At 33.2% G+C, this 12,712-nt stretch overlaps 1 protein-coding gene and 1 pseudogene across 1 annotated transcript; both read left to right on the top strand.

Annotated features, from left to right (window-relative positions):
• Window positions 1–829: 829 nt before the first annotated feature.
• LOC143605116 (photosynthetic NDH subunit of subcomplex B 5, chloroplastic-like) lies at window positions 830–2,927 on the top strand. The gene is made up of 5 exons (XM_077081346.1): window positions 830–1,096; window positions 1,688–1,748; window positions 1,830–1,892; window positions 2,293–2,351; window positions 2,580–2,927. The coding sequence occupies exons 1-5, from the start codon at window positions 830–832 to the stop codon at window positions 2,808–2,810; spliced, it is 681 nt and encodes a 226-aa protein (XP_076937461.1). The 3' UTR covers window positions 2,811–2,927.
• A 5,491-nt stretch (window positions 2,928–8,418) lies between these two features.
• Window positions 8,419–10,994, top strand: LOC143605114 (serine/threonine receptor-like kinase NFP; annotated as a pseudogene).
• Window positions 10,995–12,712: the final 1,718 nt, after the last annotated feature.

Raw genomic sequence — 12,712 nt, 5'->3', positions numbered from 1 at the left:
GCTCGGCCCACATTCTTATTTCAATTCTTTTAAATTTTAATTCGTATAAATATTCTAACCATATTTTTTAAAACGACGATTTTCTTGTATTTAGATTGCTGCATTCTTCAAATTTGAAGAGCCCCGATACCCCACTCTGGCCATACTATGTTGTCTTAACCGGGCTCACGCTGGCTTCAGAGTTTGGCTTGGGCGTTCCCTAGAGAAACAATACCGCCAACTGCCACTTCACAGCCGTTGTGCCATACTATGTTGTCTTAACCCAGGTGTGCTCTGGGTTCGAACTGACGACCTTTGCACAAGGCCTAGCTCAAATCCTTCATTGCTAATATCCACCCAAAAGTGACACAGGTGGGATTCGAACTTGGGTCGGACTTTTAATGTATATTTGTCAGTGTTATACACACACACACACATTTTTATACGTAATTTTTAGTTTTATACATACACAACATATTTTGGACGGAAATTAGCCGGAATCTTGCCGGAAATCACTTATTTTGGTCGGAATCTCGCCGAAAACCGCCAATTTTGACTGGATTTGACCGTTGACCGATTAATTAACCTAGCCAACTAGCCCAAAATTTACTAGTAAAGTAGAGACTAGCAATTAATTGAGAGTTAATCGATGACTAGTCAGGATTCTTTTCAAAAATGCTCTTGATCCCCAAGTCACAAGACCAACAAAAACTTGGTGAAGTACACAGTGTCACAACATAACTTGACATTGAGATAAAACCTTTCACCAACAAGTCACATGATCATCATCTTCTTTCATACAAACTCAAACCACCAAAAGCCACACAACCACTATCCAAATAACAAAAAAATGGCGGGTGTTTCAGTTTCAGCATCTGTTCTATCCATCACTTCAATACCCAAAATCTTAACTAACTCCCAACAACCTCCTAACCGAATAACGGTTCCTTGTAACAATATTTGGTCCACATCATTCAGTGTCAGTTATAGAAGCAGCAGCAACAACAACAATGGTAGAAACTGGATACGGAGATTGAACGCTGCGGGATTGAGCGAATACGAACCCGATCTTAATGAAGATCCCGTTGATCGGTGGGACAATACCGGCGTTAGTGACGTATGTTTTCTTATTTTCTCGAATTTCTAACGAGCCTGAGCTCAACTTGTTTTGACTTATGAGAGCTCGAGCTTGAGTGTTATAACACTTAACATATAATATCTTTGAATATTATTGGATTGTTATAATTGTATAATTTGTAATACAGTTGTGACAATCCAATAATATTCAGAGATGTTATCGGTTTAACATTGAGGCTTCAAACTCTTTTTCTAAAGCTCGAGTTTGGCTCGGGAGTTGTATTTTTAAGTTTGAGTTCGGGTCTTTTATTATTTATTATTTAATTTATACGGTTTTTCGTATTTACATTTTTTTAATAAATTTTGAATTAGCTTGAGCTCGTGCAATACCTTAAACGAGCTAAAGCTCGGCTCGAACTCGGTTGTGTAGTGTATGACTAATACATAGAAGTAGAAAAAAGAAAATAACATAGAAAATACAAAAGGCTCGGGCTCAGGCTCATTAACTAAACAAGCGTTATTTGAGGCGCAGGTTTGGAAAAGCTCGACTTGTTTCGAGCTTTTTTTATTGATTCGAGTTCGATTAGGATTTGAGCTAAATTTTGATGAAGTGAGTTTGGTGTTGGTGTAGGATGACTTTGTGTACGGAATCTATGATGGACACCACACTTATTATGAAGGAGATGACAAATGTAACAATTTTTTTTTATTTTTTTTATTTTGATTTTGATTTTTTTATTTTTTAATCTAATGGTTAGAGTTCGTGTTTGCAGCGACATTTTGGGGGTCGATAAAAGAAGATTACGCGGGGGTCGATCCTCCATCTGGTTTTCAAGGTACATCTTTTGTTTTGCAGCATACATGTCACATCATACGAGCCGTATGAGGTTATACGGCTCGTATAACTTTTGCATAACCACAAATTTGTCATGTCTATCGTATCATAAGGGCCGTATAAAGCAAATTTTTAAATCATTTGGCACGTATGGTTTTTGGCACACCACATCAACCATAGTCATAGTCAGTTCAAGTAAATTTATATATGCTCGTATTAGTATAACTAGTATCACACCTTATAAGGGCAAATATATGCATTTTTGCCATATCAAATGGTTCCCATGAGCTTATATGACTCGTAGACTGTATGACATGTCACTATTTCAGTGATATGCATATAGTGTATTAGTGTGCGTATAATATTAAATTGACATGGATCTTCTTTTGCATCATCGTTAGGTCTCATCTCGTGGTTATTTCTTCCCTCCGTGGCTCTTGGGATGTACTTCAATGTTCCGGTTAGATTCACCCTAAACTTTTTAACTATTTATACGCGCTATAATATATTTTTATTTAATCCCTTTTTTATTGATTAAAAAAGTGAATATGATCACAAGATAACTCTATTCGCTAACGTGAAAACACATTTTTTACACACAAAAGTATCTAAGTAAGAGCCTTGTTGACGTGACAAATACGTGAAGTTTTGATGCTATAGAAGTGTGACAAATGTTTATATTGTTTAGGGAGAGTATTTGTACATTGGGGCGGCCATATTCGTTATAATATTTTGCATAATCGAGATGGATAAACCAAGCGAGGCGTACAACTTTGAGCCGCAAATATATAACATGGAGAGAGGTGCGCGAGACAAGTTAATATCGGACTACAACACGATGGATATTTGGGACTTTAATGAGAAATATGGGGATCTTTGGGATTTCACAGTCACTAAGGATGATATCATGAAAAGATAGTCAAAATTTAATAGAACCTCACCTCATGTATATGGCAAAAAACTTGAAACTTTGTATTTATTTTCTTTACATGTTATTTTATAAAATCTCATAAAAAATATGTTGTTTATGGTGTTCTATTTGTATTTTCATGGTCATTAAAGTATTGTAAAGTTTGTATTTATAATTATATAACGTTTTATTTTTATTGATTTTTAAGTTATTTTTAGTTTATTAATTTATTTTCAAGTTGATATATTTTGCATTTTGATAAACAAATCAAAATGGGAAAATTAGGAAAAATGGGACTCCTTTTAAACGAGGAAAAAACTGATTTGTCGCTGACGTGACATCTAGGAAATTTGAGACAACTTCCTCCTCGCTTAAATAAGTTTGTAGAAAAGTTTATATGTGATTACTATTTACTAGACACATGTTCATACATTTCAAAAGTGAATTAGAAAAGTCCATTCCTAATAAAAATGTTGATCATTTTAGATTTGTTTTCTAAAATTCAAAGTCTAAGAAAGTGATAGATTTTACTACTCTTTATGTGATGGAAGAATATTTATCTTACACATCAATGGTTCAATTATTTAGTGCATTGATATAAACATGGATTTAACTTATTTAATCCTTCAAATTTTATATTCCTTAACTAAAATGCTAGCTCAGCAAAACTTTAATTTCGTTTTTATGTTATTTTCTTAATATGTTTTTTATTACTTGACAAAATTTACACTAGCATGATTTAGTGATTTACATCATTCATAATAAATGGATTTAAATTACAGTATTTTTTTTACTTATTTCTTTTTACTTTCAACTTTTTAAACTTGAGAGTCTAGGACTAGTTTTTCTTTTGTTCACATTGTGACACCCGGCTAAAAATTAGCCAAAACCGCGACTACTATAATCTCGATTAGCAATAAAAATTTCGTCATTATGAGAAAAATCTTCTTTATTAGTAATCTAGACATTCCAAAGTCAACAAAAAGTGCAAAAATCGCCACGTAACAAGCCTGACGTGGAATAACCTCGGGTAATGAGTCAAAAAGTAAATAAATTCTTATAGAGGCTAAATGATTTCGAAAAATTAAAATACTTATTAAAGTATTAGAGACAATGTATAAACTTAATTTTAGAAGGCTTGAATCACTAAAATTGCAAAATAAGTAAACTAAGTGTCGGTGGACGACCCGGTACGGACCCAACGACAACTATTTCCAAAAATTAATTTCTTAGGCTTCTATTATCTAGAATCCAATTTCGTTCAAAGTCTGACAAAAATTATTAGGAACGGGATTCGTTTGATTAGCTAAAATTCGTTAGACGTTAAAACGGAAACTTAAGATTATTGTTTAAAACCCACATTTTTCCCACCCTTTCCCCTTTGGACCGGCCCCACCCTTAACACCTCATCAAAACCACCTCCTTCATTCTCCAATCCCCAATCACCAAATCACCACACCCATCATTAACACCTTCTAGAAGATGTTGTGTTGTACCAACCCCACTCCTCCACCTCTCACTCTACTAACCCACTCACCACTCAACCCACTCTCTTCCTTTTCCTTAAAAAGCTACGGCCAAACACCCCTAATCACACACACACCAACACAAATTCAAATATTAACACACACATACATAATCAAGAAATCATGGAGGTTCAAATCAAGAATAAGATCAAGAAAATTAGAAAGAGATTAAGGAAAAAGTACACCATTCTCAACTCAATAATATCACCATTCTCATCTTTCAAATCTCCAAGTAAGTTTTGATTTAAGGTTGATGTTGGTTGTTATTGAATTTGATTGAAGCTTGAAAGTTTGAAATTTATGGATGTTTGTGTGTGTGTATGAGCCGTGAGTATGTGTGTATGTGTAAGAGGAAGGATTAAACCCACTTATACTTACATACATTCATCTTGAAGTTCATACTTTGATTGTTAAGATTGATTAGAAACATTGTTGAATATTTGGTATTTAAGTGTAATCATGGATGAAATTGATGTTTGAGTTTAATGTTAGGAAGAATTTTTGGTTAGTTATTGATAAAAAGGATTGATAATATGGACATGAATTATTGAGAAATTGTTGTTAGAGATAAACAAAACAAGAGTTTGTTCATAATTGAAATTTGAGGATTTTTGGGTTTTGGATTAATTATGGATTTTGGATGGATTGATGAATCAAAAGTGATATGGAATAACTTAATTGAAAGTAAGAGAGGTTATATGCTAGAATTAATAGTTAGAACTTGAAGATTAACAAAGATTGTTAAAATTACTAAATAAGGAAACTTTAATTTAAGAAAAGTTGGAATTTGGATTTTGATGTGAATACTTGTGATGAATGTGATCAATTTGTTATTAATGGCAACTTGAAACTAAGATAGGATGCATGATTAAAGGATTGATTAGCTAACACAATAATTGAATTAGCAAACAACTTACTAAATAAAGAAACTTTGTTGTTAAAGAATCAAGTATGTGTTTGTTTTAAAGATGATAATGGGATGAAATAAGAGGTTAATATGGGTTATTAAGATCTGGAAATTTTGGTACATAAACACCTTGTAGAGACATAGAAATAACATGTTCATTGTGTAGTTGAAGACTTAAGTTAAGGTTTTGAGTATGTGTAATTAGAAATTTGTTTTGTGTGCATACTTGGTGCTAGATGATCAAACATGTATATGATGATATATTATTTGTTATTATATGTATATTTGCTGTACCAAATGGTTTGGTTTTGACATTGTAACTTAAATAGCTTGTCGGTGACTTTAACGGTCGGAAAGTTCGACTTTTAAGGTAAACCGACATGAGTTTTTGGAACTGAATTAAAACAGCTCCTAAAGTCATAATATTCTTATATTTAACATAAGTTAAAGTATAAGAAAAGTCAAGAATAGCAAAACTTAAACCAACACGGTTCGTGTCGCGAAAACCGACACGAAAACGTTAAAAATTGGCATTTTTAAGAAATTGGCAATAAAATAAAAACCAAAACATTTTTATTGAAAAACCAATAAAACTTAACTAAAAACTATATAAAAAGTGTTTTAGATAATTTAAAACTAAAAGTTTCGTAAAAAGGACAACCGGTTCGTTTTTAAGCTCAAAACCGACGAAACCGGCAAAACTGACAAAACCGATTATAATAGAGTCAAAGTTTTAAATAAAATAATAACTTGAACTTTTCCAAAACACTCCAGCAACTAAAGGTAATAATTTTTATAAATTTTAATAATTAAATTAAATTATTAAATAAAACAATTATTAGTTGATTATTACTTGTTTATATTTTTAAGTATAAAATTATAAGTTTATAAGTAGTAAACTTTATGTGTTATATGCTTGTGTGGATTTTAGAATAAGAATATGTATATTTTAGTCAAATTTAAGATTAACGAACGTGTACTAATATAGGAACAAGAGTTTATTCGAACACTGAAATTAAAGGTGAGTTCTTCCTCCGAAAAGCATATTGTATATCTATATTCGTATTTATATATATATGTTTTGAAAACGCATTATACTACAAATTGTCGTTATTGTTGGATGAATCAATTTGGTTAAATAACTGTTAACCGGACGGCGGGCACAGAAATGTTGGTAGATCTATCGGGGTGACGCCCCCCACTTCCATTCGCGTTGGGTTAAAAGTGGAAATATTTTGAGTATGGTACGTTTCGAGTTATCAAATTGGTAGTCATACACGCGTTATATTTGTAGCTAGTCTACAACTAACGCTTTTTGTGCTTAAAGGTTAAATGTGGGTTTCGTTATTGTGTGTACCGTGTTTGATCGGTCTTTAATTGGGAGTATAATGGCCGTACACCATTATATTCATGTGTTGTTTATATATAAATTGTTTATATTTATATAATAAGTTTTTCTTCTCAGGAATAACTCACCAACATTCGTGTTGACCCAAATATTATTTAAATATGCTTTGCAGGAAAGTGAAGGTTTCGAGATGGTATGGAAACGAGAGCGTGGGGTGTTTGAACAAAAGTGATGTGTTGTAAACCGTGCATTAGCACGTGTAGTAAACTCTGATGTTGTAAAATATTTCCTTATAATAAAAGATGATGCTTTTATTATTAATTGTTTATTATTGTTGACTATCGGCGTCTGTCATAACCCGACGAATTAAAGTTAAGACTTCCGCTGTGTTAAGTTAAGGTTTTCGGGGTGTGACACACATGTTGTCTTTAATTCGAAATAGTGTCACCCGTACGTATCGTGTACGACAGACCTGAAAAAAGCTTTTATGTACAAACCCCGTAGTGTATAACTATTTAGTTGCTAAAAAAAAGTTAGTTTTTCCTCAACGATATCTTATACCTTTTAAACACGTACCCATTTAAAAATAAATAAACAGTTATTCGTGTACATGTTATTAAGTGAATATTTTTTTCAATCAGGTAATAAGTAACTTTTAAAATAAAAAGAACTCTACTTAACAAATGCTTTCTGTTGGATCCAAACGTCAGCATTCTATTATTTTTTATAAGCCACCCCATCATTCATCGACCCACGTCACACATGATCTATATATAAGTATATATCAATATCAAAAAAAAAAAAAACAATCTATATCATACGTTTATTGGAATGCTAAAATACACTATTTTCCCAACTTGACAGCCACAAAAAATTTCATTGACTTAGCAATTAATAATATGAGTTTTATCGGGTATAGTTATTGAAATATTTGTTAAGATATCTTGTAAATAAATAATTCATGTTTTATTTATTGGATATAATTGTGTTTTCGTTAGCTTTTCTGTTAACAAAAACTCGGTAAAAAAAAGTAACTAAGATTCTTGTACGTAGAATAAAAAAGACAAACTCGGTAAAAGAGAGTAACTAAGATTCTTGCACGTAAAATTAAAAAAAAAAACAACAAAAGCTTCAAACTTTACCTTAACCGAAGAAAATTAAGATTAACTACTTCTTGTCAAGTTTATTTTATCATATATATTAATATGTTCAATATCCGAAAAATAATGAACTAAGCAAGTTTCGATAATAAACATATTAACCTACCATGACATACAAATTAGTTTATAAGAGTGTCTCTAACGCTTATTCCAGTATAGGCTATATCCATATGTGACTGACATAGAGGTTGCATGCATGTCATGCAACTTTGAGGTTAAGACAATCTTGGTGTGGCTAACACAAAGGTTGCATGTAAGTCATGCGATGTTGAGGTTGAGCCATCCTTGATGCTCCCCACACGTAACGCTACATGCTCCATGTTTGGTTTTCTCGTTTTTGTTTTCTTTTTGTTTGATAAACTGACAAATATTTTAAAAAGATGGGTTATATACAGAAAGAATGAGTTATAACGTCATAGTTACGCGTGTTTTAAAAACTTACACCCTTGACCCAAGAGTAATTTAGTGGGCCCGGCCTTGTTGAGCCGCCATGGTCATCATATTTTGTATGGGTAGACTTTAGTGTCATGCTTGACCAAGACTTTCCTTTCTAGTACCATCAAACTTTGAATAGAGTCCCATGTGACTTCATTAGTTCAATTCAATGAATTCATCACTTATCTTCTCAAAACAACACCATCACAAAATACCAAAAAAAAAAAGAAAAGAAAAAACAATGAGACTCCTTTTGTTTTTCTTCCTTTTGCACCTTCAAAACTTCTTCAAACATTCATTCCCACAAGCCTTACCTCCAAACACCACTGGCTATGCATGCAATATTAACCAAACCACACCCTCTTGCCAAACCTACGCCTTCTTTCGACCCATGGGTCCGAACCAACTCGACTTAGCTTCAATAAGCGATCTATTCGCCGTGAGCCGCCCCATGATCGCGAAACCAAGCAACTTAACATCTCTAACCTCACCTCTTTCACCTAACCAAGCCCTCTTTATTCCACTCACTTGCACATGCAACTCACTTAACACAACTACAAATATATCATATGCTAGTATCAACTACACTATCAAGGCAGGTGACACTTTTTATCTTGTGTCCACTAGCCTCTTTCACAACCTCACAAGTTACCAATCAGTGGAGTCAATCCTACCCTTGTCCCTATAAACCTCACCACAGGCCAAGATGTAACCTTTCCAATATTTTGCAAGTGCCCCACAAAAACCCAACTTCAAAATAATATTAATTATCTCATTTCATATATTTTTGAACCATATGACACCATATCTTCCATAGCTTCAAGATTTGGGACAACAACAAACTCTATAGTAGAAACAAATGGTGATAATATTCGACCTTCCGACACCGTTTTCGTGCCTGTTTTGCGGCTTCCCGAGCTCTCACAACCTCCACCAATTACCGTCTCATCGGATCAAAAGCGTGACAGAAAAGGTGAGGTTATTGGATTGGGAGTTGGACTTGGAGTTTGTGGAGTTCTGCTACTTTTGATGAGTGGTTTTTGGGCATATAGAGAGTCTAAATGGAAAAATAGGGTAGAAAAGAATAAAAAAGATGTAGAGAGTAAGAAATTTGAAGTGGGAGTTGGTCTTATGGCTGATGTTTCAAATTGTTTGGATAAATATAAAGTGTATAGTATTGAAGAGTTGTATGAAGCAACAGATGGATTTGATGAAGTGTGATCCAAGGGTCAGTTTTTAAGGGTTGTATTGATGGGAAGTGGTATGCAATCAAGAGGATGAAGTGGAATGCTTGTGAAGAACTCAAGATCTTGCAAAAGGTACATATCACTTCATCTTTCATTCACTCAAGATTACTTCATAAAACATATTGACGATTTTTTGAAGTTAAGAAAGTTGAATTAATGATGAACAACAAAAGCATAGATAATTTTTTTTAGAATTCTCTCAAGTAGGAATAAAACATTACTTTATAGGAAAATTTAAGTTTAGTAGGTTTTTCAAATTTTACAAAATAGTTACAAATATTGAAATAAATAACATAAATAAACATGTAAATTAATTCAAAAGTGATATAAATGACTACAATAAAGAAAATGAAAGATTTAGAGATCATAAAATCGGGCTAGACAGTGCGTCAAGACTATTGCTTAGACTTAGACCGTGCATGGTGTGCGTTGTGTGTAGCCTAAAACACCACATAGCGCAGGCGTACACCGACCCCTGGGCGCTTTGGGCTTTATTTGGTGGGTGGCGCCTTCTACAAAACGGCGGATGAAGGAAGGATATTGGTCAATGAAAATATGCTTTTCTACTTTTTTATATGTTTAGGTCATAAAAAAAACATGTTAACAATACATTTTTTTTTCTTCAAATATGACAGTTAGAGAATGATTAGTCACTAGAAACTTACCTTTTTTTTATATTGTTTTAGATGGCCATAACTTTTAGTGTTTACTTTTCTTTTGAAGATAAATCATGGCAGTTTGGTGAATTTGGAAGGATTTTGTATAGATTCGGCTGATGCAAATTGTTATCTTGTTTACGAGTATCTCGAAAACGGATCTCTATATACAAAACTTCACGATAGCAAGTCAGAGAGGCTAAGTTGGAAAAGAAGGCTAAGAATCGCGATTGATATAGCCAACGGTCTACAATACATCCATGAACACACCATACCACGAGTCGTGCATAAAGACATCAAGAGTAATAATATCCTCCTGGATGCAGAAATGAGAGCCAAGACTGCCAATTTCGGGCTAGCAAAATCGGGATGCAATGCTATAACAATGCATATTGTGGGAACTCAAGGGTACATTGCCCCCGAATACTTATCCGATGGAGTTGTGTCTACTAAAATGGACGTGTTTTCATTCGGGGTTATTTTACTTGAGCTTATTTCGGGAAGGGAAGCCGTGGATGAAGCGGGAAAGGCTTTATGGGTAGAGGCATATGCCAATTTTAATGGGAATGAGGAGAATTATAAACATATGCTAAAAGGGTTTGTTGATAATGTTATATTGGTGGAATCTTGCACAATGGACGGAGTGATGAATGTTATGTCAATCGCTATTGCGTGTTTACATAAGGATCCTTCAAAACGACCAAGTATGGTGGACATTGTTTACGCGTTGTGTAAGAGTGATGATTTGTTCACCTATTTGTCCGAGGATAGCTTTTCACCACATCGAGTTTTAGCAAGATAGGTCTGTTTTGGTAATTGTTGAGTATTATATGGTATATGTATATGCACCTTAGATGATATCGACATGTTTTTCTTGAGAATAAAGACCTTAACACCATAATTCACGGTTTGAGTATTTTGTATGCATATGTAGATATCCGATGTGACGTTTAATCGTTTATTACATGTCTAAAATACTATCATTCAATGGGTTTGATATTTTGTATGCATATGTAGATATCCGATGTGACGTTTAATCGTTTATTACATGTCTAAAATACTATCATTCAATGGGTTTTGAGGATTTATTAAGTGCAAGCCTAATACCAAAATGAAGCATAAGTTCCATGGTAAGATATAAGGTTGATGTGAAACTCCTAAAATGGTTGGTTTTAATTAAATATAACTCCTAAAATTTGCAGCTATAAATTCCATAGCAGAAAAATCCGTAGCTGATATTTTCATAGCAAAATCCGTAGTTAGAATAGTGATGTCTCGTTTTGTAGCAATAAACCGTCGCAGAATATGATTATGTAGCTGAAACCAATAGCAAATTAATTAGCAATGAGAGTTGTACCCTATGAACCAAATCCAATTGCGATGTATACTACGGATTTGGTCGTTACAAATACATGTTTTTTAGCAATAATGATATAGGACCATCTAAGAATATTTTAGGAATTCGATATTAGTCTTAGCTGATATTTCCATCATTTTAAGGGTCTTTAATCTAGAATTTTCCAAGCCTTGAAGCTTTGGAAACTGTCGGAGAATCTTAACATTATTGAATTACACGCTTTTAAATTGTGTCTTTTAACATATTATAACCTAAAATTCAGAAGAATGCTTGAAGTACCACAATTCTAAATAGAAGCTAAACAAAAATAATAAAAATAGATGTTTGAACACAACGAATATAACCGGCCATTGCTTGCTCCTAAAAACTTGGGTTGAATAGTAATGAGGTTACCGACTTCTTAGATGGGACATCGGGTACATTTTTCTCGCAATGAAGCTATGTGTGTTATTGATTAAAATGGATACCAAAAGTAAACATGTTCGGGTGAAGGGTTGCTTGTGAATAAAATTCCGCCTATTTGAGGCGTTGTAGAAAAGGGGTGTCACAGTTGGGGATCCAACAAGAATTTATTGTTGGAATGTATTGTACGTTGCCAACACGAATTTGGAAAGAAATATGGTGTTCGGTGCAACATTAATGTAAGTTGGTGCGGTCGGTGTAATTGTCCTTTCCTTAAATCGAGCAAGTTTAAGTATAAGAAGGTGTTGTACGCCGTCATTTTTCGACATGTTGGTGGTTGTGGAAACCTAGAAATGAAAAGATATTGAGGGGTGACGACTCCGGTAGATAAAATCATTAAACACATCAAGATAACCACGTTTGTTTGGGTTTGAAACCGAGCAAGCCTCTTGTTGGGTTGAGATAGTTGGTGTAGATTTAATTGTATTTTGTTAATACTATTAGCCGTTTTAAAAAAAGTGAGTTCATTAGTTCTTGCTATTCATAATATTTAGAAAATACTTTAAATAAAAAGTGGTATAACAATTGTAAAGTTTATAAAAATGAAAAAATTTATGTATGAAACATTTTTAAAAATGATTTTTTTTAATCTTTATAGAATAAACAAAATGGGTAATTAAGACATTTACAACCATTTACATTAATTAGTTGTTGCATTTATTGCAACAAAATAAAATTAAAAACTCAAATATGTTTATGTCATACAAATAGTTGACTTTTTTTATTATGTTCATTTGAATTATCGACGGACCACTGATCGACCCTGTAATCTTTATATTTTAAGTATAAGATTGTGGGGTGCTAAGTTGGCAT

Source organism: Bidens hawaiensis, unplaced genomic scaffold (assembly GCF_021521415.1).
Source record: "Bidens hawaiensis isolate Kalapana, Puna unplaced genomic scaffold, B.hawaiensis_p1.1 tig00067961_1, whole genome shotgun sequence".
In the NCBI taxonomy this organism is placed as follows: Eukaryota; Viridiplantae; Streptophyta; class Magnoliopsida; order Asterales; family Asteraceae; genus Bidens; species Bidens hawaiensis.
Note: the sequence above shows the minus strand (reverse complement) of the source record. Positions and strands in the feature narration are given on the sequence as shown.

Coding starts and splice junctions, on each gene's coding strand:
- LOC143605116 (XM_077081346.1), top strand. CDS start 830: ATGGCGGGTGTTTCAGTTTCAGCATCTGTTCTATCCATCACTTCAATA. Junction 1,097..1,687: donor ACAATACCGGCGTTAGTGAC/GTATGTTTTCTT, acceptor GTGTTGGTGTAG/GATGACTTTGTGTACGGAAT. Junction 1,893..2,292: donor TCCTCCATCTGGTTTTCAAG/GTACATCTTTTG, acceptor CATCATCGTTAG/GTCTCATCTCGTGGTTATTT.